General features: G+C 41.8%; 1 protein-coding gene across 1 annotated transcript in view; it reads left to right on the top strand.

Annotated features, from left to right (window-relative positions):
- UGT3A2 (UDP glycosyltransferase family 3 member A2) overlaps positions 1 to 26,874 on the top strand; it is a 28,951-nt gene extending 2,077 nt beyond the window's left edge. Inside the window, exons 2-7 of the mRNA XM_005556722.5 lie at positions 454 to 555; positions 11,565 to 11,679; positions 14,121 to 14,652; positions 21,890 to 22,121; positions 23,584 to 23,803; positions 25,625 to 26,874. Coding sequence (XP_005556779.1) covers positions 454 to 555; positions 11,565 to 11,679; positions 14,121 to 14,652; positions 21,890 to 22,121; positions 23,584 to 23,803; positions 25,625 to 25,901 — 1,478 coding nt within the window. The 3' untranslated portion in view covers positions 25,902 to 26,874. The remainder of the gene's footprint in view (positions 1 to 453; positions 556 to 11,564; positions 11,680 to 14,120; positions 14,653 to 21,889; positions 22,122 to 23,583; positions 23,804 to 25,624) is intronic.
- The last annotated feature ends 362 nt before the right edge of the window (positions 26,875 to 27,236 follow it).

The following is a 27,236-nucleotide window of genomic DNA, read 5'->3' as shown; positions in this document are numbered from 1 at the left end:
TCCAAAGAGCAGGATCCCAGAAACAGTTCTCATTGTTTTTTAGGAACTATTCACACTCATATGTACAACACCATACCTGTGTTTCCACCAATGCTGTGATTTCTTTTGGACTCCGTGTTTCCATAAGGCCTTAGTTAAAATGTACATGTACCTCAGGATGAGGAATTCCCATGGCCTAAGCACATAGTAACTCATTACACTGACATGGATACTGTGATTCACAAGAGGCAATCTCTCACGGACCAGAGCCACAGGTAAAAATCTGGGTGGTCGTGCTCTGGGTGAGTGGGCTGGGTTTTACCCAGAGGGACATGAGGAGACTGGCAAAACTCATCTTCCTCCACTCACTATCCACTTCCTGTTCCCCTGCCTTTCCTCTCCTGGATTGATCACTATCGACTTTAGACACGGTGTTCTCATCATTCCAGAACTGAAATTGTGCATTGTTCCTAGGTGGAAGCCATTATCTACTGATGGACCGGGTTTCTCAGATTCTTCAAGATCACGGCCATAATATCACCATGCTTAACCACAAAAGAGGTCCTTTTATGCCAGGTATCTTTTCTCACTTTTCTTGATTTCTTCTACTCCAAGCAAAGAGCAAAATATTGTTTGCATAGAAAGGCTTAGCAAAATTTTTTTTAAAATTCTAATTCAATTGGAAGGATGAAAAGCCTGTGTGTGTGTGTGTGTGTGTGTGTGTGTGTGTGTGTGTGTGTGTGTGTATGTAAAGTGCCAAAAAGCTTCTTAGGCTCTAATTACGAGGACTTGACACTCCATACTCCCATATTTTTTTCCCCTTACTTGACCTCTACTCCATCCCAAGCAACCATCCACTCATTATTATGGATTATTTTAACAAATACTACTTAATAAGATGGCTTAAAAAATATATTAAACAGGGTTGGGCAAGGTGGCTCACACCTGTAATCCCAGCACTTTAGGAGGCTGAGACAGGTGGATCACTTGAGACCAGCCTGAGCAACACAGGGACACTCTGTCTCTACAAAAAATACAAAAATTAACTTGACATGGTGGCACCCACTTGTAATTCCAGCTACTTGGGAGGCTGAGGGTGGAGGATTGCTTGAGCCAGAAGGCAGAGGTTGCAGTGCTGGGAATGCACCACTGCACTAGAGCCTGGGCAACAGAGTGAGGCTCCATCTCAAAGACTCTCTGTATATAGATAGAACAGAAATATTCAGCCTTATTTAACACTTCTTACATGTAAGAATCACTTGTCTTTTTATAGATTACTTTTCCTCTTTTTATGATATCGGAATGTAAGTAAGCTCTCGCAGGGAGCCCCTTATTTATGTAGCTAAGGTAGGAGTCTATGGCTGAGATGGTTTTGCATTCTTGAAAAATAAGTGGCTGCCCACAAGTTTGTGCATAGTGATTTCAGATGTTCTTAATGGAGTCATTGAATCCAAAGAATTTTAGCCAAAATGAAGCTCATACATCTTATGAACTCCTCTGTTGATCCACAAGGAAACAGAAACCCTGAGAACTTAACAGACTTGCTTGATAACAGAGTTGGGTGGATTAGGACTTTATGCTCCAAATTGCTCAATGTGAAAGTGTTGCTCCAGGAAAAGCCCAAACTCCAGCATCATGTAATACACCCAGGCAACACACCTGGACGTGCACCCCCTGAAGCTATAATTTAAAAAAAGAAAAAAAACTCAAAAGCAAGCATCTTTGCGGAAGAAAATTCTGAGATATTTTCAACCTTTGAAGGTAACATCAGTCCTTGTTATTGTTCAGATTTCTAAAACCATTTTTTTTTTTTTTTGAGACAGAGTCTCGCTCTGTTGGCCAGGCCGCAGTACAGTGGCATGACCTTGGCTCACTGCAACTTCCATCTCTCGGGCTCAAGCAATTCTCCTGCCTCAGCCTCCTAAGTGGCTGAGATTACAGGCGTGTGCCACCATGCCCGGCTAATTTTTGTATTTTTAGTAGATATGGGGTTTCATCATGTTGACCAGGCTGGTCTCGAACTCCTGACCTTAAGTAATCCTGCTGCCTTGGCCTCCCAAAGTGCTGGGATTATAGGTGTGAACCACTGCGCCTGGCCAAAACCATTTTTTAATCTACATGTTTTCATTTAAATTTTAAAATTTCATTGTGGTGAAATATATATAACATATAATCTACCATTTTAGCCATTTTTTTTTTTAATTGAGTCAGAGTCTCGCTCTGTCTCCCAGGTTGGAGGGCAGTGACGTGATCTTGGCTCACTGCAGCCTCCATCACCTAGGTTCAAGCGATTCTTGTACCTTAGCCTCCCAAGTAACTAGGACCACAGGCGGGCGCCATTAGGCGTGCAGCACCACGCCTGGCTAATTTTTTTGTATTTTTAGTAGAGACAGGGTTTCGCCATGTTCGCCAGGCTGGTCTTGAACACTTCTGACCTCAGGTGATCTGCCTGCCTTGGCCTTCAAAGTGCTAGGATTACAGGAGTGAGCCACCGCACCTGGCTCCATTTTCAAATGTACCGTTTAGAGGCTTTAAGGACATTCACATTGTTGTAGAACCATTATTACCATCCGTTTTCAGAAGTTTGTCATCATCACGAAGTGGAACTCTACTTATTAAACAGTGACTCCCTGTGACTGACAGCCACTCTTCTTGAGACCATCACTATGACGGTTATTACTGTTACTGCTTGAGACCGTCATTACGAGACTGAACGAAGGAGGACGAAGGTAGAAATGAAAACTTAAAAGAAATTGTTATAAAGAAAGTGGCCAGGGGAAGAAGAAAAGAGCTCCCTGCTTCTAGTGAGCCAAGGCAGCTGTTGAACTTCCATAACCTTCTTTTTTTTTTTTTTTTTTTTTTTTTGAGACGGAGTCTCGCTCTGTCGCCCAGGCTGGAGTGCAGTGGCCGGATCTCAGCTCACTGCAAGCTCTGCCTCCCGGGCTTGCCATTCTCCTGCCTCAGCCTCCCGAGTAGCTGAGACTACAGGCACCCGCCAACTCACCAGGCTAGTTTTTTGTATTTTTTAGTAGAGACGGGGTTTCACCGTGTTAGCCAGGATGGTCTTGATCTCCTGACCTCGTGATCCACCCGTCTCGGCGTATTTATCAGGTACAATGAACAGGGAGGAGGAGGTAACGATTGGTCCGCTGCTTGATTGATCACAGGTTCATATTATTACTAACAGGCTTAAGATTTGCCTAATCACAAGAAACACTGTAACTGGGGTGTAACTGCCCTCAGCATTCCTTCTGGGTGGCAGACGCAGTTTGTCAGTTTGCCAACATTCTGCATTTATGAGAAACAGTTTGCTGTTTACTCACATAGTCTCCAGTGGTATACTGAGTTGATCACAGTCCTCACTCTTTTGGCCTCCAACATTTCTCCCTTTTTGTTTTTAATTGAGAAAGGCAATTACAGGCTGTGCAGCCCTCAATTGCCGGTTGGTGGTCCAGCTGATCTTACAGATGCACAGGAAACCACGGCCAGCATGGCCACAAACATGGAATCAGGGGTTTTTGCCTGACCTTGATGCTCTAACAGTTTCTCAGCTTCCTGTGTGGTTTTCTTGATCTGTCTGCATGTCATGGGGTTGATGTGAGTGTGACTCCAGTTAGTCCTCGTTCCACCTTCACATTCAGATTCAACTGGCTCATGGCTTGTACTGGGGGAACCAGGCCTGTGTTTGGAATCCATGGGTCCCCCCAGTCTCCCATTCCATGGTCGCACACACCTTGGGAGCACCCACATGGTTTGTTCATTCTTTGTGAAAACACAAACATACCCTGGTCCCCACGTTAGTAAATCTACCAAAACAAAAGCAAAGGTTTTTGTAGCTGTAGCCAGGAGGCAGGCTGTTGCTGAAGCATCTGCTCCACAAGCTGCAATGCAGTTTCTGCCTCTTTTGGTTGATTGCTGCGGGGTAAAACTTTCCACTGCTAAGGAGCAACAGGCTCTTTCTGATTAACAGAAGACACAGAGAAAGCAAATCTGAGGCTTATCCTTCTCGTGCTCAGTTCCCACATCTTAAGCTCCGAGAAAACCTCCCAAGTGCACCGCACATCTCACAGGTGCCAGCACATGTTTACAATCCATGAAAGCCAAAGCTAAAGTTAGCCTTTCTGTAGCCACAGAAGATGGTACAAGCCAATTTTCATCCTCCCTCTCCTGTTCACCACCGTCAATAGGTGCTGTAGGTGGGGCAAAAAATTCTCTCAAACCCTGAAATAATAACAGAAAGATGGTACGTACCAAACTCCAAACAAAAAAGAGAAAAGAAATAACCAAATTCTTCCCCATGTTATTTTGATTCAAAAACTTCCCGTTCTTCGTACCTCTAGGGCACTGACCTTATGTTGCTGCCAGCAGACTTGTAACGGGGTTTTTTGTTCATCTGATTGGTTTTAATTTTTTCTGGGCTTTAGTTTTTTTCTGCTCCAGCAGACCTTCCTTGCTCGAGTCCCTATAGGACCCTATGTGTCCCTATCTGTTCCTGCAAGTTTCTGCTAGTCTCCGCTAGTCTTTATCCCTATTTGTGCCTGTGGTCCCTGTTAGTTCCTGCAAGTCTCTGTCTTTCCCTACCTATCTCTATTTGTCTCTATCTCTATTTATTTCTATTTGTCCCTGCAGCTCTCTTCAGGTCTCTGTTTGTCCCTGAATGTCCCTATTTAAAATATCCCTGTTCAGGCGCCACTTGTGGCGGACTGCCACAATTACTACTTGTTACTATCATTACGAGAGACATTACTCTTACTACTTGAGACTGTCATTACGAGACTGAATGAAGGAGGACAACCATAGAAATGAAAACCTAAGACAAAAGAAACTGTTATAAAGAAGGGGTCCAGGGGAAGAAGAAAAGAGCGCTCCACTTCTAGTGAGCAAAGGCAGCTGCTGAGCTTCCACAACACTTTGTATTTATTGGGTAGAAAGAGTGGAGGAGGAGGTAACGATTGGTCAGCTGCTTGATTGATCACAGGTTCATATTATTACTAACAGGCTTCAGATTTGCCTAATCACAAGAAACACTGTACTTGGGGCATGACTGCCCTCAGCATTCCTTCTGGGTGGCAGACACAGTTTGTCAGTTTGCCAACATTCTGTGATTATGAGAAACAGTTTGCTGTTTACTCATATAGTCTCCAGTGGTATACTGAGTTGATCTCGACCCTCACTCTTTCAGCCTCCAACAACTCCCCATTACCCTCTACCTTCAGCCCCTGATAACCATATTCTATTTTATTTCTCTATTAATTTGACTATTCCGGGTACAGCATATAAGTGAAATAATACAATATTTGTCCTTTTGTGTCTGGCTTGCTTTACTTAGCATAATATCTTCAAGGTTCATTCATATTTAATGTGTGTTAGACCTTCTTTTTTATGGCCGGATATTCAATTTTATGGATATATCACATTTTGTTTATCCATTAATCCATTGATGGGCATTTAGGTTTTTTCCACTTTTTGACTATTGTAAACAATGCTGCTATGAACACTGGTATACAAATATCTTTCTGAGTCCCCGCTTAAAACCATTTTAGTATCTTTTACATTTGTTTTCATATTCTTCGCTGCCTTTGTATCTGCCTAAACTGGATATCTGATTAAATAGTTGTAGTATTTTCATTTTAAGACAATTATTTCTTAATTTCAAAAATTGTAACTAAATTCAGTTGTTTTAAAATAAAATTTAGATGAAAAATTAATGATGGCATTTCTAATAAACTTTGAGAAACTACTGGCCAGGTATCGTGGCTCACATTTGTAATCCCAGCACTTTGGCAGGCTGAGGCAGGAGGATCACTTGAGCCCAGGAGTTAAAACCAGCCTGGGCAACATAGGGAGACTTCATCTCCACTAAAAATAAAAATAAAACATTAGCTGGGCATGGTGGCATGTTCCTGTGGTCCCAGCTACGTGGGAAGCTGAGGCAGGAGGATTGTGTGAGCCCTGGAGGCCGAAGCTGCAATGAGCTATTATCACACCACTGCGTTCCAGCCTGGCCAATAAAGTGAGACCCAGTCTGAGGAAAAAAAAAAAGAGAGAGAGAGAGAGAAACTACTGAAAGCTACAGACCTTTTACTCTTTAACAAATATAAGCACAGCAAAATCTATAAACAATTCAAGGAATGTGTCGATCCTTTCTGTTTTTTCATAGGATTAGGAGTCTAGAGTTTCTTTTAATAATTCCCTCATCATGGATGTCTCTGAAGTTTTGAAACAGAATTCCCATTTTTCATTTCATCCATAGAGCTTGGCTGAAGGTCTGCAAACAAGGAAACACATGATTGGGTTATTATTTCTGATCAGATGCCCCATTTAATGAATCGAAACATTTGAGCCAATTATTAACTCCTTATTTGGAAACACTTTCCCATACTGTTTATTTATTTGCAACTTTAGTAAATGACATCAGAGGCACTGAAGAAGCAAAGGTTTCTAATACTCACATGTACTACTGCTCCAATCCATCAATATCTGGAATCGCAATTGGATTATACACAGTGACTAGAAGACTATTCAAGAGCATAAGAGGGAAAGCCTAGATTGCTTTGAACAGACTGTGAGTAGACTGGGAATTCTAAGAACTCTGCTCAGAAGGAAGGAAGGAATATGATAGAGAAAATCTGTGTTGTCTTAGAGACTATAAATCATCATACACAGACTTTTTGTAGAAATGTAGATGTTCAAGTGTTCTTACTGTCTATAGTAAAATGTGAGAGGAAAGATAAATTGAGAAAATAACTATGAGGCAGAAAACGAGGACTTTATGGTTTTGGAAATTCTCAGCCTATTAGGATGGAAAATATTTAAAAATTAGGGAATTCAAACATCAGGAAAGCAGTGTATCCTGTTGTCTTGTAGAGAAAGCCAATTGTATGTCTGGACAGCCTTTTGCTATTGCCTCTGAAGGATTAAACGGTCAGAGTATTCAGTCACACAGAAAGCTCATTGAAGAGATTAGCATGAAGCAGGTTTGGTGTGCACTGGATACCAACTTGCCTGAGTCTGCTAAGAAAAAACACCCACATAACACAACAAATTCCATGAAGTGGATTTACTACTTACATGCAGACAGCAACTGAAACCTAAAATTCACTGTGAGCTGGTCCTCCAAGGCTCAGAAAGCTGCCTGGGATGAATGGAGTCTCAACTGTGCATGCCCCACTTGCAATGCAGATAAAGGACCACGAAGTGCAGACCACCTTGGGTTTTATACCCTGGAGAAACATGATGTGCTAAGCTAAGTGTTGAAGGGCATCCTGTTTCTAGTGGACACTGTAACAAAGCCTGGGCTATTCCACCCAGTGCCTCTCTATCTCATAGTGTTACATTCCCAGCTCATTCTACAGTTATTCTTGATAACTACAAGTGACAAGCAGAGAGGAAAACGGGGTCAGCCCAAGGCCACCCTGAGAACTGTCCTGCAATTAGGTGTCTGTCTCATGGATTCCTTCACCCATAATGGCAGAGGGCACCAATCAAGATAAAACTATCTCATAATGATATGTGGATGAAACTATCTTGTAAAGATATGTGCGGACTGGGCATGGTGGCTCATGCCTGTAATCCTAGGATATGAAAGGAAATGAAACAAAGGAAAAGGAAATGAATCAAACAAAGGAAAAGATGGGTAGGACAAGATAATGACTAGTCTACAAATAAAATAAAATATCAATTTCTGCAAATAAACATAAATAGAGGCTCATGACTATCTCACAGACCTGGTGAAAAGGAATGAGAAAATGACCCTGAAAAGATATTTATTCTTGTTCAAAAGAAACAGGTTGAAATCAAAAGGAAAAGGAATAGAAGTAAAATATTGTTGCTACTTAGATCAGCAAGGTACAGGGGAAGCACACTGAGTTAAGGATAAACGAAAAGAAGTAAATGAGTAAAATAATTGACAGGGTATTCCTACAAGCCAGCCAGCCAGATGAAAGATTTTAATGGTCCACATTACAGAGGCAACATATTAAAAGGATGATGAGGTGAACAGCTAGACACTAGTTGGTGGTCTCGCTGTTCTAAAAGGCAGTGGATCCTAGGCCGGGCATGGTGACTCATACCTATAATCCCAGCACACTGGGAGGTCAGGCGGATCACCTGAGGTCAGGAGTTCCAGACCAACCTGGCCAACATGGTGCAACCCTGTCTCTACTAAAATACAAAAATCAACCAGGCATGGTGGCTCGTGCCTGTATTCCCAGCTACAAAGAGGGCCGAGGCACGTGAATTATTTGAACCTGGGAGGCAGAGGTTGCAGTGAGCCGAGATTGTGCCACTGCACTCCAGCCTGGGTGACAGAACGAGACTCTGTCTAAAAAACAAAAACAAAAACAAAACAAAACAAAACAAGTCTGTGGAGCAGCTTCTTGTCTAGCGGAGTGAATTCCTATGACACACCCAGGAGGGTCACAAGGTACCCAAGAATATTTTTTTTTTGATACTAAGTCTCGCTGTTGTTGTCCCGGCTGGAGTGTCACGGCGTGATCTTAGCTCACTGCAAGCTCCGCCTCCCGGGTTTAAGCAATTCTCCTGCCTCAGCCCCCCAGTACCCAAGAATTTTATACCTTCAGAAGCACTGCCAATTTGGATTCAAAGGTATGAGGAGAATATGACAGGAAGGAGGGCTGTTGAGCTCCCCAAATTCTGCAAGTAGGAATTAAACTGACAAACTACTCAGCTGTAACCGCATGCAATGCTTCATGAAAAACAGAGGATAACTCTGAAGGTGAAGCAATGAGCCCAGATGGCAGAGCTTCTAGCCCAGAAGGCTGAGCCAAACCACAGGATTATTCCCAGTCCTTAAAACCTAATTTTGTTTGCCCAGTTGTAGTTAGATGTCTTGGGACTGGCACCTCATTTTTTTTTTTTTACTTCCTTTTTGCCCCCATTAGAATAATGTCTATAACTGGTATCCTATGCCTGTCCCACTCTTGGTTTTGGGAAGCAGGTCATTTTTTCCTAGTTTCATAGAACCACAGAAGGAGAGCAATGTTTCACTGAATGGATTACACCCAGACTCTCACCCACGCTTGCTGTAGATTATTTGGATGATGTGATTTGGGAATTCTGAGCTGATGAGCTTTAGATGAGGTTTTTCACTTTGAATTGATGATATAATTGTTTGAGACTTTGGTGGATGTTGGGACAGGATGAATACATTTTCATTCCATGAGGGATGTATATGAATGTCTGGGATCTAGAGAACACACTGCGGTGGGCAAATAATGCTACTCCCCCCGCCCCACAAAGATATATGTGTTCAAATTCCTATAATTATGAGTGTGCTATTTTACATGGCAAAAGGATCTTTGCAGATATGATTAATATAAGGATTTTGAGACAGGGAGATTATCATGGATTACCCAGCTGAGTTCAATGTAATTACAAGAGTTCTTATAAGGCAAGTTTGTCCAACTGGTGGCCCACCAGCTGCATGTGGCCTAGGACAGCTCTGAATGTGGCCCAACACAAATTCATAAACTTTCTTAAAACATTATGAGACTGTTTTTGCAATTTTTTGTTAGCTCATTAGCTATCGTTAGTATTAGTGTATTTTGTGTGTGGCCCAAGACAATTCTTCTTCTTCCAGTGTGGCCCAGGGAAGCCAAAAGATTGGACACCCCTGTTATAAAGGAGAGAAGATCGTAGGAGAGTTAAAGAATTAATGATGGAAGAAGAAACTAGAGCGATGTGATTGCCTGTTGGAAGGGGGCCATGAGCCAGGGATGCGGGTAGCCTTCAGAAGCTGGAAAGGGCAAGAAAAAGGATTGTTCCCTAGAGCCTTCAGAAGAAAAGCAGCTCACCCACACCTTGATTTTATTTTAATGAGATCCATTTTGGACTTCTGATCTCCAGAACTATAGGATAATACCTTGTGTCATTTTAAGCCACTAAGTTTATTGTAGTTTGTTAAAGCAGCAATAGGAAACTGAAACAGCCATGATAGGTGCTCAGAAGAACTCCAGGAGGCATGAAAGGAGGATGCTAACGCCTTTACATTGCAGGTGTTCCTGGGGGGCACTAATGAGAGAGCCTGCTGTACTGCAACTTGGATAGATTCTGGAGCCTTCTGTTACAGGGGATCCTATGCAATGTGGGCTGATTTTCAAGTAATAAACATGAATGGACCTGAGTAAAATTTATAAATAAGGAATATGTTGTCTTTAAAATGCAAAAAGGCCTAAAAGATGTTGGGCTTGTAACACTATGGGCACAAAGAGGCTCAATAGTTGTTTTTTTAGTAGTATTGGGAATGGAGAGGCCTTCAACTAACCAAATGATCCTTTGGAGTTTAAGTGAGGGACTGGGTCTGCTACTTTGCATGGGACAATGGCTTATCCCCTTTATGAGCTCCTTTTTGAATGTTTCTGTGTCTTAAATGAGTGTGGTAAATGAATCTCCTCAGAGGAGGACACCCTCAGTGTAATGTTATATCTGTACTCCTGGAGAAAGCTGGAAGCAGTGGCTCTTGCTGGCAAAGATTGTGGGCAGTAGTAGGGCTGTTGAAGTACACTGTGGGTAGCCATGCATTGTGTTTCTTCCAAGGTAAAGATGCACTGTGGCTGAGAGCCTGTAAAAATCAGCATGGAAGAGAACATTCTAGCCAAGTCTATGACTGCAAAGTATTTGCCAGTAGATACTTGGATAGAGTCTTTCATTTCAATTAAGTTGAGTATGAGAACCTTAATATGTGGGACTATGTGTTAATATACCCCAATCCTCACACAAAATCTGATTTGGATGTGATGAAGGCACACATGTATTAAGAAGATATAAGAGGTTTATGGCTCATAGGGTGAGGTTTTTTTTTTCTTTTTTTCAGAATAGCAGGACAGGCTCTCAGGCAAATCTGAAAAATGGCTTTAGAGAGCAGGGAGGGATGACTGGCTTGAGTTTTTACTGTGAGGAGAGGTAGGATGAGCTGAGGATTTCCCTTCATTGTCCTGACTTTCATGGATTGAAACTCCTAGCAGGGATAAGAGAGAAGGTATGTGTGGGTTTTCTTACCAGTTTGCTCAGATGAAGCATGGGGTTGGGAAGGGGAAATGGGGCTTGACATTTGTCAAGAGGCAAACAGTGAAAATGGAGTCAGACTTCTTATTACACGTGGGTAATGAAGAAGGGGCCAAACTGGCAAGTCGGGATGTAGGGGACTACTCTTTTAATGAAGTCTTTTAGTACTTTTTGACTGAATTTAAAAATTATTTGCATGTATCACTTTAAATAATAAAGATGATTGTTTTTGTAAAACGGAAAGAACAGAGACTCTGGAATTAAACAAATGTGTACTGTATTTAAATACAAATTATACCAATAGCTCACACCTGTAATCCCAGTGGTTTGTAAGGGAGCTGAGACTGCAATGAGCTAGGATTGTGCTATTGCACTCCAGCCTAGATGACAGAGCAAGACTCTGTCTCAAAAATAAATAAATGCATACATTAAAAATACTTAAAGAAGCAATCATTCAAATACATACATAATTTTTGAAATAAGTTTCTATATTGTTATGCTAATGTTACTCTTTTGTGCAGCATATTTTACTTTTTTTAAACCTGTTGCTGTTTTCTTAGATTTTAAAAAGGAGGAAAAATCGTATCAAGTTATCAGTTGGCTTGCACCTGAAGATCATCAAAGAGAATTTAAGAAGAGTTTTGATTTCTTTCTGGAAGAAACTTTAGGTGGCAGGTAATTTTTTTTTTTTTATTCTTTGAACCAAAGGGTCACTATTTTCGTCATACAAATAATGGATGGATGCATGGATACTTGGATTTTATTTTAATGAGATTTTATTTTAATAAGAGAAAGTGACAAATGGATGGATGGATGGATTGATAGATGGAGAGGCAGATGATAAGGGGAGTAGATGAGTACTACATACTACATCATCCAGTAAAGTCCCTGGACATTCTTCTTTATACCATCTTTCTTACACTATAAGCATGAGTGCTTTTCTGCAGAAAGTGGGAAATTGTTTCTTCTGGGACTTCCTTGCAACACTTCACCTACAATCATTGTCTGTAATATCCCCAACACAGAAATTGGGATAGACTCCTCCACTTTTCATTGTTGGTGGGAAAATTAGAGTCACCTTTTCCCACTTACTGTCTTCCCTTCTTCTCGCATATATTCATAAATAAAGGGAAGGCTTATGAACATTGGGTTTGTAGAAGTTGAACATACAGTCATGCAAAGTTCTTTAAAAAAGCAATCAACCTGGTACAAATGAAACATGAAACTGACTCCTTTTGCTTAATCTGGATGGGAAGAAACACATAACTTTTTGATCTCAGACATAAAAGAGGAAACACAGAAATCCATGTCTATCTTTGTTAATCGCAGTGGCCTTACCTACTTTTCTTTCCTTGAAAATTCTACTCAATAGTCAACATAGTGCTTAAATCCGACTTCTTCCATAAAGCCTCCCTCCTCCCCCGAGCTGGAACACCACATTCTCTCCTCTATACGTCTGATCTAATCCACCCATTTGACACTTAGCCTATATCATCTTGCAGAGTTAGTTATATATTTTAAGCATATGCCTTGTCTCTTCTTATCCAGTTTAATATTTTAAAGGACAGGTATGGTTAAGAGTGCATTCTTAAAATATTTTAATTTATTAGCTTAATTTTAAATACGATTAATGAACTACAGTCTAAAAATTTTTACTACATGACTGGCTTTTTTTTTTTTTTTGAGATGGAGTTTTGCTCTTGTCGCCCCGGCTGGAGTGCAATGGCACGATCTCGGCTCACTGCAACCTCTGCCTCCAGGGTTCAAGCGATTCTCCTGCCTCAGCCTCCCAAGTAGCTGGGATTACAGGAGTGTGCCACCATGCCCAGCTAAGTTTTGTATTATTAGTAGTGACGGGGTTTCACCATGTTCGCCAGGCTGGTCCCAAACTCCTAACCTTGGGTGATCCACCCTCCTCGACCTCCCAAACTGCTGGGATACAGGCGTGAGCCACTGCACCCAGTTCATTACTGAAATTTTCAAAAATGTTTGGCAACTTTTCCTTTATTATATGAATCTTTAAAAATATACAACAGAGGATGACTTCAGTCAGTCTGCATATCACTAGTGAGGGACCTTCTCTAACTGGAGGACAATGGTACGGTGGTGTACAGGTTACAGGTGTGTCAGGGAATTGATTCTCTCAGTCTTCCATACAGCCAGTAGGTCTCTGATATCTAGAGCTCTTGCACTTATTGCAGCTGGCCTAGGCATCCTCATCTATTTCCCCCAAATTCTGTAAAATAGGATCATATTCTATGCAGGCATTATTGGGAATATGTTACAAAAGAATCGTCCCTTTGCATATGTCAGTAAAGCTTTGACATTATCTTACCTGAATACCCCAGCCTGCATTGAGGTGGAAAGAAATAATAATAATAAATAATTAAAAGTTATAATGTAAATAAGTAAACAAATATGTAAATAAATATATAAAAATATGTAAAATGAAAATAAATAAAAGTAAATAATAAAGAAAGAAAGAATAATAAAGAAAAAAGCAATGTGTTTAAAAAACCAGGTTCCTTTTGTTTTTATTTTTTTCCATTGCTTAACTCCTAGGGATAAAAAGGTGGAATTCTCATTTTCAGCTGAGATATTCGGTTGTAATATAATCAAAGAGTAACTTGACTGAGGTAATCTCTCGTATGTAAGCACACAGTGCTAAAACATAGCACATATAATCAATACTGATAAACTCTTTCGTCAAGTTACTTACACAATTTGGTTGGATAAATAAGAAAATCACTCATAAACACTCTGTATGTAAATGAGGGCTAAATAGAGTGTCCCCTAATTTATCAAGGAGACAGAACTCTGAGATCTGCTGCTCTGAGAGATGGCTCCCAGAGTAGAAGGACCTTGAGTCGGCATTGATGGTGGTTGGGGTTTGGATAAGGGTAGAAAAGGGGAAGGAAGAAGGGTAACTCTAGGGAGTAGAAACATTTAAGCCAGGATAATTATGGCAGAGGGCATCTGTGGGAAACTGGTTGAATTTGTGGGTGACTGCTAGAAAGGTTGTTGCTTCCCTGGGATATTTTCTTTGTATCTCAAGATACTTTTATGTACTGTAAATTTAACACTTCCCATGAATATTTATTATTTTTTTCTTACAGAGGAAATTTTGAAAACTTATTAAAAGTTCTAGAATACTTGGCGTTGCAGTGCCATCATTTTTTAAGGAGAAAGGATATCATGGATTCCTTAAAGAATGAGAACTTCGACATGGTGATAGTTGAAACTTTTGACTACTGTCCTTTCTTGATTGCTGAGAAGCTCAGTAAGCCATTTGTGGCCATTCTTTCCACCTCATTTGGCTCTTTGGAATTTGGGCTACCAATCCCCTTGTCTTATGTTCCAGTATTCCGTTCCTTGCTGACCGATCACATGGACTTCTGGGGCCGAGTGAAGAATTTCCTGATGTTCTTTAGTTTCTGCAGGAGGCAATGGCACATGCAGTCTACATTTGACAACGCCATCAAGGAGCATTTCCCAGAAGGCTCTAGGCCAGTTTTGTCTCATCTTCTACTGAAAGCAGAGTTGTGGTTCATTAACTCTGACTTTGCCTTTGATTTTGCTCGACCTCTGCTTCCCAACACTGTTTATGTTGGAGGCCTGATGGAAAAACCTATTAAACCAGTACCACAAGTAAGTGACCCTCAGCATTCAGTTTGGGATTCACACAGAGGCCTTCAGTGCATAGTTGATGGCTGCCACCTGCCAGTAGGATCCTGAGGCTGAAGTAGGGATAGGCAAGGGAGGCACCTAGGGCATGCTTTTAAAGGAAGTGATGAGTTTCAGGGTTGTGCAAGTAATAATGTTAGGCCTTGCACCATCCTGAGATGAAGGGCATCTTTGTATGGGTTCCTCTGGCTCCTCTCTTGCCACACCCTAGTCCTAGCCTTGATAAAATAAGCCATGTATTAAAGTTTCAATTTTTTGTTTGCATTTTTATTTTGCATGATCATGTGTACAATAAACATGCAGTTAGTGCCCATTACATGCAATAATTGTTAAGGAGATAAGATACTTACAGTGAAATGACAACCCTATGGATTTGGAGTAAGCAGGGTGGGTCTGTATGGGACCAACAGCAAGAACTGCCGGTGGTATCTCTAGTATTCCCTGCCTGTAGAGCCCTGGCTCCTGCCTCCACCCAGATCTTCTGACTTGATTTCTCTGGGGTGGACCCCTGCTACTGTAATTTGCAAGTGCTGCCCAGGTGATTTGAATGCACAGCACAGTTTCACAACTCAGAGCCTCTGCTACAGAAATTTTTCAAAGGGAGGAGAGCTAGGATGAGTTGGTTGCCTGTTGCCTCTGAGCACTGGGTTCCCATTTTATAGAAGTCATCATATTTAATATCCTTCCATCTGTATGGAGGTGTGATCATCTTCATTTTTATAAACGGAGGAGGATAGAAGCTCAGGTGATGTAGGTGACCTTCCCACCACCATGTATTTCAGAGGCCCTGAGGGCCTGAGCTTTCCAGCCACCCAAGTGTCCACTCTTCTAACTTGCATTGAGTGAGCAGGAAGAGGTGGGGAATGATCTATAGGTGATATGGGCTTTGCATTGGTGGCAGGAAGTTTTAGGAATGGAGCTGAGAGGGAAAGCACCCCAGGTTGGGGAGCAGGAGTCCCAATATATGGAGATGTAATTGAGATGGCAATAAGGCTGGGTTCCCTGGGTGGCGCTGGCTACACTAGTGGAGTAGAATATTCAATTGCATGAGTAAAACTGTGGGGATTTACCAGAAACCTTAGCTAGCAGGTGGGTGGATCAGGCCTCCACCATGGAGTAGGGAGAGGACATTGTTAAGAGGATAACAATGGGAATAAGGGTTGTAATGACTGTGAAACAACATATACTAAAAAAAAAAAAAAAATGTTTCTTCTCTGCATTTTCCAATTTTTATATAATGGTCTTATGTTGCCTTGTAATTATAAAAATGATGACAAGGCTGTTTTAAAGAAGTCCTTAGGAATGGTAAGTGGTATGCTGGCTGGAATCCAGTAGAGTCTGAACCACGTAGTAGAATGATGGGTTGGGAGGTGGAGTGAGCACTTATAGGGCAGAGAGAATCAGACAGAGTTCAAAGAAATATTTGGAAGTAAGAATTGACAAAATTGTGCTAAACACAAAATTAAGACATTGGATACTGTGAGCCCAAAATATATGACACTGGTCTCACCAATTTAGAAACTTTATTTGCTAAGGTTGAGGATGCATCCATGACAGCTTCAGGAGGTCCTGACGACATGTGCCCAAGGTGGTTGGGGCACAGGCTGGTTTTATACATTTTAGGGAGACATGAGACACCAATCAATATGTTTAAGGTAAACATTGGTTTGGTCCAGAAAAGCAGGAGAGGGGGATTCTAGGTCATAGGTAGACAAGAGACAAACAATTGCATTTTTTTGAGTCTCTGATTAGCTTTTCACTGAGTGCACAATTTACAGAAACAGTCACTTATACCTTAGTCTGGGTTAGTGAAACAATAGGGCAGAGGAATCAAGCCAAAATACATTTGTCTCAGGCGAGCAGACGGATGCTTTTGAGTTCTGTTTGCTCTTTGTCCACAAGGAATTTTCTTGTGGGCAAATGGTGAGGGGGGTATGCAGCTTTTTTTTTTTTTTAATCTTTGTGGCTGTGGCTATCCTATTTAGGAACGGAATGGGAGGCAATTTTGCCCGATGCAGTTCCCAGCTTGACTTTTCTCTTTGGCTTAGATTTGGGGATCCTGAGATTTATTTTCCTTTCACAACACTAACTTTGTTAAGAACTACCTGGGGGACTTTATGATACAAGCTGCTCAGGCCTGCTTTTGGGACAGAGCATTACTGCTTTATTTATTTATTTTTAAATCCACCACATCAAGGCATTGATCACTTCTTTATGTTACAAACATCCCAATTATATTCTTTTAAATACTTGAAAATGTACTATAAATTATTGTTGACTGTAGTCACCCTGTTGTGCTATCAAACACTGGACCTTATACATTCTAACTATATTTTTGTACCATTAACTATACCACTTCCCCATCCCAGGCTCTGGTAACAGTCATTCTACTCTCTATCTCCATGAGTTTAATTGCTTTAATTTTTAGCTCCCACAAATGAGTGAGAACATGCAGTTTGTCTTTCTGTGTCCGGCTTAGTTCACTTAACATAACATACTCTAGTTTCATCCATATTGTTGCAAATGACAGGATCCCTTTCTTTTTGTGGCTGATGAGTTCTCCATTATGTACATATACTATATTTTCTTTATCCATTCATCTGATGTTGGACATTTAGATTAATTCTGTATCTTGGCTACAGCGAATAGTGCAGCAATAAACACGGAAGTGTGGGTATCTCTTCAGTATAGTGACTTCTTTTCTTTTGGGTATATACCTAGCAGTGAGATTGCTGCATCATATGGCAGTTCTAGTTTTAGTTTTCTGATGAACCTCTAAACTGCTTTCCATAGTGGTTGTACTGATTTAAATTCCCACAAACAGTGTGCAAGTTTTCTTTCTCCACATCCTTGTTATTGCCTGTCTTTTGGATGAAAGCCATTTTAACTGGGGTGAGATAATATCTCATTGTAGTTTGATTTGCATTTCTGTGGTAATCAGTGATGTTGAGCAAACCTTTTATATGCCTGTTTGTCATTTGTATGTCTTTTGAAAAATGTCCATTCCGATCTTTTATTTTTTAATCAGGTTATTAGATTTTTTTTTTTTTCTCACAGAGTTGTTTGAGCTTTTATGTATTCTGGTTATTAATCCTTTGTCAGAAGAAGAATTTGCACATATTTTTTCCCATTCCGTGGGTTATCTCTTTGCTTTATTGATAGTTTCCTTTGTTGTATAGAAGACTTCTAACTTGATGTGATCTCATTTGTCCATTTTCCCCTTGGTTGCCTGTATTACGCAAGAAAAAGAAGTGCGCCCAGATCAACATCCTGGAGCATTTCCCCAATGTTTTCTTTTAGTAGTTTAATAGCTTGAGGTCTTAGATTTCAGTCTTTTTCTTTTCTTTTCTTTTCTTTTTTTTTTTTTTTGAGACTGAGTTTTGCTCGTGTTGCCCAGGCTGGAGTGCAATGGTGCGATCTTGGCTCACTGCAACCTCTGCCTCCTGGATTCAAGCGATTATCCTGCCTCAGCCTCCCGAGCAGCTGGGATTACAGGCACCCACCTAATTTTTTGTATTTTCAGTAGAGACGGGGTTTCACCAAGTTGGCCGGGCTGGTCTCGAACTCCTGACCTCAGGCAATCCACCTGCCTCAGCCTCCCAAAGTGTTAGATTTAAGTCTTTTATTCCATTTTGATTTGATTTTTGTATATGATGAGATATAGGGGTCTAGTTTTATTCTTCTGCATATTCATATCTAGTTTTTTTTAGCACCATTCATTGAAGAGACTGTCCTTATGTTCTTGGCACCCTTGTCAAAAATAAGTTCACCGCAGATGTATGGATTTATTGCTGGGTTGTCTATTCTGTTCTGTTGGTCTATGTGTCTTTTTTTATGCCAGTACCATACAGTTTTGGTTACTATAGTCTTGTAGTATAGCTTGAAATCAGGTAATGTGATTCTTCCAGTTTTGTTCTTTTTGCTTGGGATGGCATTGGCTATTCTGGGTCTTTTGTGGTTCCATATACATTTTAGGATTATTTTTCCTCCTTCTGTGAAGGATGTGATTGGTATTTTTATAGAGACTGAATTGAATCTGTGGATTGCTTTGGGTGGTATGCACATTTTAACAATATTGATTCTTCCAGTGCATTAACGTGGAATAGCTTTCCAGTTTTTAAAATGTCTTCTTCAAATAATTGCATTGATGCTTTATAGTTTTCACTGGAGAGATCTTTTACTTCTTTGTTTAACTTCATTGCTAGGTATTTTATTTTGTTTGTGGGCATTGTAAATGAAATTACTTTCTTGATTTCTTTTTCAGATTATTCACTGTTGGCATATAGAAATGCCACTGATTTACATATATTGATTTTGTGTCCTGCAACTTTACTGAATTTGTGGATCAGTTCTAATAGTTATTTTGGTAGAGTCTTTAGGTTTTTCCAAATATAAGATTATATAATTTGCAAACTAGCATAATTTAACTTCTCCCTTTCCAATTTAACTGCCCTTTGTTTCTTTCTCTTTTCTGATTGCTCTAGCTAGAACTTCCAATACTATGTTGAATAACAGTGGTAAAAGTGGGCATCCTTGTCATGTTAGAGGAATGGTGTTCAGTTTTTCCCCATTCAGTGTGATACTAACTTTGGGTGTGTCATATATGGCTTTTATTGTGTTGAGGTACGTTTCTTCTACACTCAGTTTTTTTAGGGTTTTTATCATGAAGGGACTTTGAATTTTATTGAATGCTTTTTCAGCATCAATTGATATGATCATATGTTTTTTTTCCTTCATTCTGTTGATATGATGGATCACATTGATTGATTTGCATATGTTAAACAATCCTTGAATCCCTCGGATAAATCCCCCTTGGTCATGATGAATGATCTTTTTAATGTGTTGTTGATTTTGGTTTGCTATATTTTGTCAAGGATTTTTGCCTTAATGTTCATCAGAGATATTAGCCTGTAGTTTCCTTTTTCCGATGTGTATTTGTCTGGTTTTGGTGTAAAGGTAATACAGGCCTTTTATTCACTTCTCTTCTATGTTTTTTAGAATAGTTTGAGTAGGATTGGTATTAGTTCTTTAAATGTTTGGTAAAATTCAGCATTGATGCCATTGGGTCCTAGGCTTTTCTTTGCTAGGAGACTTTTTATTACAACTTCAGTCTCGTTACTTGTTATTGGTCTGTTCAGGTTCAGGATTTCTTCATGGAATAATCTTGGTAAGTTTTATGTGTCACTGCACCTGTGTCTGCATTAGGGGGCACTCCAAGCCCAGACATGCTGACTCTTGCAGCCTTGTAGAAATACCACCTTGGTGGTCTTAGGTAAGAGCCAGGAGAATTCCTTGGATTACCAGGCAGAGTCTCTGATTCTCTTCTCTTACTTTCCCATATACCAACAGAGGTTCTCTCTCTCCCTGTGCTAAGCTGCCTGGAGTTGGGGGAGGGGTGACACAAACACTCTCATGACCACCTCCACTGAAATTGTGCTGGATTATGCTTGAAACCAAACACAGCACTGAACCTCGTCCAAGACCTATGATAACTATTGCCTGGTTACTGCTGATGTTTATTCAAGGCTCAAGAGCTCTTTAGTCAACAGGTGGTGAATTCTTCCAAGCCTATACCTTTCCCTTTAGGGCAGCAGGTTCCCTTCTGGCCCAGGTTGGGTCTAAGAATTCTGTCTGGGAACTGGGTCCTGGAATTGGGAATTGTAGGGATCTACTTACTCTCTTCCCTCCCTTCTAAAGCAGGAGTCTCACCTGTGGCCACCCCACCCCAGGCCTGTGAGAAGTACTGCCTGGCTACTGCTGATGTTTATTTTAGGCCCAAGGGCTTTTGAATTAGCAGGTGGTGAATCCTGCCAGGCTTAGGTCTCTCCCTTCAGGGCAGTAAGTACTCATCTGACCCAGGGCATGTCTAGCAATGTTGTCCAGGAGCTAAGGCCTAGATGTGGAGATGTTAGGATTCTCCTTGATGCTTAATTTTACTGCAGCTAAACTAGTACCCAAATTGCAAGACAAAGACTTTTTAACTCTTCTCTCTCCTCTTCTCAAGGAAGGAGTCTCTCCTGGAGCTGTGGGCTGCCCTGCCTGGAGTTGGGGGAGGGGCGACACAAGCACTCCTTTGGCTGCCCTGGCTGATGTCTCACCAGGTCATGTGCACTCCAGGAATTTTAGTTCCTGTGGCCTAGATTGCCTTTCAAGTTTATTTAGAACCCCAGAGCACTTTAGCCTGCGGTGGTTGGTCTAACCAGCACTCAGGTCCCTACTGCTGAGGTGGATGATTCCCTTCTAGCAAGGGCTGGTCTAAATGCTCCCTGCATGGGTGCCAGCTGAATTCTTCCCTGTGTTGCTTTGCTCTGTGACTGCAGAGCACTGACTTCCAGTGCAAAGTCTATAGCCTCTGTGCTCTGCCTCCCCTAAGCACACAGATTCTCTCTCTGCACCACATGGTAATTGAAGACTGTCGTTCCTACCTTCTCAGTGCCACTTTCCTCGGTATGATGTTAAAACCAGGAATGGTGATTGCTCACCTGATTTTTGTTGTTGTTGTTGTTCTTTTGAAGGTGTTTTCTTGTGGATAGCTGTTAATTTGGTATTCCTGTGGGGGGCACAATCACTTCAGGGTTCTCTTCTGCCATCTGGCTCCACCTCCCTATAGCATTGCTGCTTTTAAAAAATCTTTCTCTGTGGTTATAATCTGCAGTCCTGTGGGTGAACTACTGAGGTAGAGGATGAAGTATGTACAAAAAGATCAGTGACCAAGACTATCATAAAACATTAGAGGAAAACACACTAAAATGGTACATTTTGTGTAGATGGAGAGGAGCCTTACCCTATTCTGCCACCATTTCTGCCTGCAACGGAGGTGTTCTCCCAGCTTCTCCATTCCAGCCTCCAGAAATCCCACTCCTCATGTTGGACCCTGGCCACCTACTAGTACTCTTCCAGATACTATTACCTCTAGTCTGACCTTGGAAAACTCCTGTGACTCCCTGAGCCTATAATGGGTGGAAGGTCAAGAAAGGCCCTGATAGTAGGGTCAGGACTTCAAGAAGAAAGATGTTCTCACCAACACAAAGGATGTGACCACAGTGCAGCTAGTATTGCGCTATCCTAGGAGCTATAATAATAGCTTTGGGACAGTGAGGACAGGGCACTGTGTTACTAAATAGTCTGGCTTTCATTTTCTGGTCAACTAGGCTTTCACCAATAATTTTGTCACCTCTTTACCTTGGTAATCTTTCTCTAGGACTTGGAGAACTTCATTGCCAAGTTTGGGGACTCTGGTTTTGTCCTCGTGACCTTGGGCTCCATGGTGAACACCTGTCAGAATCCGGAAATCTTCAAGGAGATGAACAATGCCTTTGCCTACCTACCCCAAGGGGTGATATGGAAGTGCCAGTGTTCTCATTGGCCCAAAGAAGTCCAGCTGGCTGCAAATGTGAAAATTGTGGACTGGCTTCCTCAGAGTGACCTCCTGGGTAAGGGCTGCCCAGGACTGCTCTTCTCCTTCCACTGACCTGTCTTTGGGGCTCATCTGGGCTCTGACCTTTAGCTGGACATTTGTACCCACTGTTGAATGGCACAGGTGAGGCTCAGTGGACAGAAAAGTAGCAGCCAGTTGGAGTTCTTGGGAAACAAGGCTATACTTCTAATGGGATCAGATGTCAAAGCAGCCATCTTTCCTTCATTCTTTTCTATCCCAGACCTGTTGTCTGCAGTCCTATGTGATATTCCTCTCAAGTCTCTTTAACCCTACTGCATTTGGTCTTGGACAAGGTCACCCAAACAAAATTAAAGACAACCCATCAACTCTGAATGTATATACCAGGGATTGGGAGAGTTGCCACTCACTTTAGTGACTTTGTGAGCACCAGTTTGGCCACATGGACTTACACAAACACACATCCACACATAAATATGGACACATCCTCTTCATTTACTAAGGGTCTGAGCAATTTCTACCATCACAAGATTAATGCCAATGATGTCTTTAGGATGTGCCAACATACCTGTGTGCCAGGCTTAGCAACTTCACAGTTGGTGATTTGGTCTACTGAATCATCTGGGACTAGAGAGCTCCCTCACCCCCAACAGGTTTTCTCCATGCCAAGTGTTGCCATAGACACTGACTAGAGCAGAGATTCATAACCAAGATTATGGCTCAAAAGAATCTGGGCAATTTAAGAAGTAGATTCTTGGTCCTACTTCTGTAAATATATATTTTAAAATTCTGGGGCCGGGCATATGCCTCCCATTTCAAAGAAGAGACAAGGAGTCTGATGCACATTGCAGTTGAGTGACCCAGGTTGAGATGTGCTTGTCATTATCAACAATCACTTTAGTTAGCTCTAAGTAATGCTGGCATGGAAAGACAGGAACTGGAAATACAGAGGTGAAAGATCCAGTCTACTTTCAAGGGGCTTCTCATATAATTGAGGACACCATACAGTCAATACAAGTTTTATGAGTGACACATGAGTTGTGCTGTCAACAAATATGTCAGAAATACAAGAAAAGGGAAATTAGCTGTCAGTGGATAAAAGAGGGCTCATTATAGACAGACAGAGGAGGCAGAAACAGAGAGACACACAGAATACAGATGAAAGAAGCAAAGAGAGGCACAGGGAGGACAGAGAGAAGGAAGAATGGATGGACAGATAGAGATGGATCCCTTGCTTAACACTCTTCTCTACAGAAGTCACTCAATTCTAAGCCTTAGCTGAGTTTCTGGCTGAGGGAAGATGTTTCCATTTGATAACAATGCTTGGAATCTTGTATCTTGGAACTGTAACCTTGGATGTGTCCCAAGCACAGTCATTAGATACAATATCTCCAACACACCGCTAGATCCACTTGGCATTTTCTTATCCCCTTCATCTCTGCCTGATATCTTGAATTTTTCATCCTGAAGTGTCCCACTCTCTTTCTTATTTACAACAGCTCACCCCAGCATCCGTCTGTTTGTCACCCATGGCGGGCAGAATAGCATAATGGAGGCCATTCAGCATGGTGTGCCCATGGTGGGGATCCCTCTCTTTGGAGACCAGCCTGAAAACATGGTCCGAGTAGAAGCCAAAAACTTTGGTGTCTCTATTCAGTTAAAGAAGCTCAAGGCAGAGACATTGGCTCTTAAGATGAAACAAATCATGGAAGACAAGAGGTATGCAGCTCTCTGGGGTTGTGGTCGTAATGATGAACGAAGGCAAAAACACTAAGGGTACTGTGGGAGTCTGTTTCCTTGGTTTTGCTTTGTTTTACTTTAGATTAAAACTGTATTTTCTGGGACATGGGATAATATGTGCGTGATGCCAACAGCTGACCTGTGTCCTCTGAGAGCAAGACTAGAGCATTTAAGTTAGATGTTAAGAATCATTTCCTACCTTTTCATTTTGGAGAACCTGGACTATGTGCACAGGGTCTCTGTGAGCTGTATTTCAGGTCAATTGGAATTCAGATCAGCGGGATTCCAATTGAGGCAGGAGATTGCCTTTCCGTTCCCCAAATACTCCACACTCTTCTCCCCCTTGGCCTTTTGTTTGTGGTGCTGCCTCTTCACATACTGGCTCCTTCGTCACATTCCGGTCTCATCTCCAACCCATTTCTTCTTAGAGTTCACCTCCGACAGTCCTAAGTAACCTCTTCTCTCACCCACCCCCATTATATCATTTCCTTCTTAACACTTTTTAAGGTCTGCAATTACCTCAGTTATTTACGTGTTGATTTACAGAGTCTCTTTATGTTGCCCAGGCTGGTCTCAAACTCCTGGGCTCAAATGATCCTCCCGCTTCAGCCTCCTGAGTAGCTGGGATCACATAAGCCACCATGCCTGGCTTATGTTTTCATTTATTATTTGTCCCCCTCACCTTCCAACCAGAGACTGGAGAGTTAGCTTAATGAGGACAGCAGCATGTGTCTCTTGTTTTCTGCTGTCTTCTTAGTGCCTCGCACATGGTGTGCCACAAAGTAAATGGTTAATGAGTTTTAGTTAAGTGAGGCAATAGAAGGGGCCCAGTGACCTCCAAGGTAACTAACTACATATCCAGCACAGTGATCTCATGTGAAGAGAAAAATACACCTCATGTAATAAGTGAAAGGCACTGAATAATTTATTGGAGTTTCAAGGGCACAAACCAAAATCAGACCTCAAGGCTTAACATGTATTAGGAGACACTCAGCAATTCTCGCTAGATGACTTAAAACAACCACATAGCTCGTGGTTCTTAGCCCTAGAAGAGTCACTAAATTCCATGGGTTGGTTAACTTCAGATCAGTTGTATATATTTGCAATTTCATGTATTGCCGATGGTCATTTTCTGAAAAATGTGTTTGTAACTTTCATTGGATTTTTCAATGACCTAGACCCAAAATGACCATTCTGAGCTGGGATGGTCCTCAGACATTGTACATAACTAGGGCCAGCTTCACAATTTGTAGGACATGGTGTAAAATAAAAATGTGGAGCCTCCTATTATAAAGTTTGAGAACTTCGGCATGGTGAAACCAAGTACAGGATGCTACTAAGTATGTGGTACAAATATGCAGCCTGCAGCCCAGGAAGTCAGCCCTGGTCAACATGATGTTCTGATGGTGCAGGAATGTGTAGGCTTTAGCTTGTGCCTGACATTCCCTACAGTGAGATTTGTCACCCCATCTAGAGACTGGCACAATGGAGGTGCTACATGTATATATATAAAAATTACATCATATATAATTTTCCTAGGGCACATCATAAACCTCCTTGGAGTAGGCACTAGTCTTTGTGGACTTAGTCACTTTTTTGAAGTTTGAGACTTTCAGCATTATGCATAGATCTTTGCATGTAGGTGTCATGATTAAATTTCAAGGGGACCCAGATAAATTACGGCAAAGCCAACAAAATTTCCTTGAAACTTAGTCTTTCGTGCATCATATAGAACGGATCACACATTCTAACTCTTGTGAGGTCACATTAGTAATGCCTGCTCTCTGTCTCTCTCCACAGGTACAAGTCTGCAGCAGTGGCTGCCAGCATCATCCTGCGCTCCCACCCGCTCAGCCCCACACAGCGGCTTGTGGGCTGGATTGACCACATCCTCCAGACAGGGGGGGCGACTCACCTCAAGCCCTATGTCTTCCAGCAGCCCTGGCATGAGCAGTACCTGCTTGATGTTTTTGTGTTTCTGCTGGGGCTCACTCTGGGCACTCTATGGCTTTGTGGGAAGCTGCTGGGTATAGCTGTCTGGTGGCTGTGTGGGGCTAGAAAGGTGAAGGAGACATAAGGCCAGATGTGGCCTTGGCGGAGTCTGTTTGGTGGGTGATGTCACCATTTCTCGGGGGCTTCCCACTAGTTCTGGCAACCCTGTTCTCCAGTCCTTCTAGTTATCTCCTGTTTTCTTGAAGAACAGGAAAAATTGCCAAAAATCATCCTCTCCACTTGCTAATTTTGCTACAAACTCATCCTTACTAGCTCCTGCCTGTTAGCAGAATTCTTTTCAGTCCTCTTGTCCTCCTTTGTTTGCCATCAGCAAGGGCTGTGCTGTGATTCTGTCTCTAAGTGACTTGGACCATTGACCCTCAGATTTCCAGCCTTAAAATCCACCTTCCTTCTCATGCGCCTCTCTGAATCACAGCCTGACCATTCCAGACTCCCTGTCCAGATCTTCTCAGCCTCTTTCAGTCACCATCTGTCACGGAATAACACCGAGAAAGACACCTTGCTTATTCTTTCCGTTTCTGTTCTGTTCTCCCACATATTCTCTTCAATGCTCAGGAACCCTGTCCTGTGCTTGAGAGTTCAGGGCCAGACACACGCTTGCAGGCCTCCACATTGGGTCCCTGTCTCTGGTCCCCACAGAGAGCTCCTTTGCTGATCAGGCATGGAGACTGTAGGTTTCCAGATTTCCTGAAAAGTAAAAGTTCACAGAATTATCTCCTTGTGACCTCACTAAACATTTGACCAAGAGATTACTGTTCTAGTTACCCAGAATTCTGTCATCTGGCTACTCAAGGCTATCGGGGAATGAGGCACGTCTGTGCACTGGCACTGGCCAGGATGAAGGCAGCGGGAAGTGAGTGGAGGGTTAGCCAACCTGTAGGGTCTGAAGAATGGGAAAAGTGGCCCCAAATCCTCCAGAATGCTTGACCTGTTGAACCAGATTGTTTTGCTATTTAGTCTTGACCTATATTCATGCAAGTAAGCAGCATGCAATCATGGGCGGGCTGATAAAGAAACACTTCTGTTTCCTGGTTACAGTCTCTGGCTGGACTTACGGAATCACTGAATTGGCTTCAATGACTTTCTAAGTGTGATAGGGATGCCGAGGTAGGCAGCCAGAGCAGATGATTTCAATCATGGAGCCCCAGGTCCATGTAGATGAGAAGGGGGAATGCAACTGTAGCTGTGGTTCCAAGGACAGGACTGTGTGTTGTTCTTTGAGGGACCATTACCACAAACCAATGGGCACTAAACCTTAAGTAATATAAGAAGAGTAAAAGACACCCTATTTAGTGTTCTGTAGAAAATATGATTTGCAAATTGACTCTTTTCAGCCAGTGTGGCTCTGAAGTCCTCAGTGCAAAGGATTTTTTTTTTTTTTTTAGATGGAGTTTCGCTT

This window comes from Macaca fascicularis, chromosome 6, assembly GCF_037993035.2.
Source record: "Macaca fascicularis isolate 582-1 chromosome 6, T2T-MFA8v1.1".
Classification (NCBI taxonomy): domain Eukaryota; kingdom Metazoa; phylum Chordata; class Mammalia; order Primates; family Cercopithecidae; genus Macaca; species Macaca fascicularis.
This window is presented reverse-complemented; position numbering and strand designations above follow the sequence as displayed.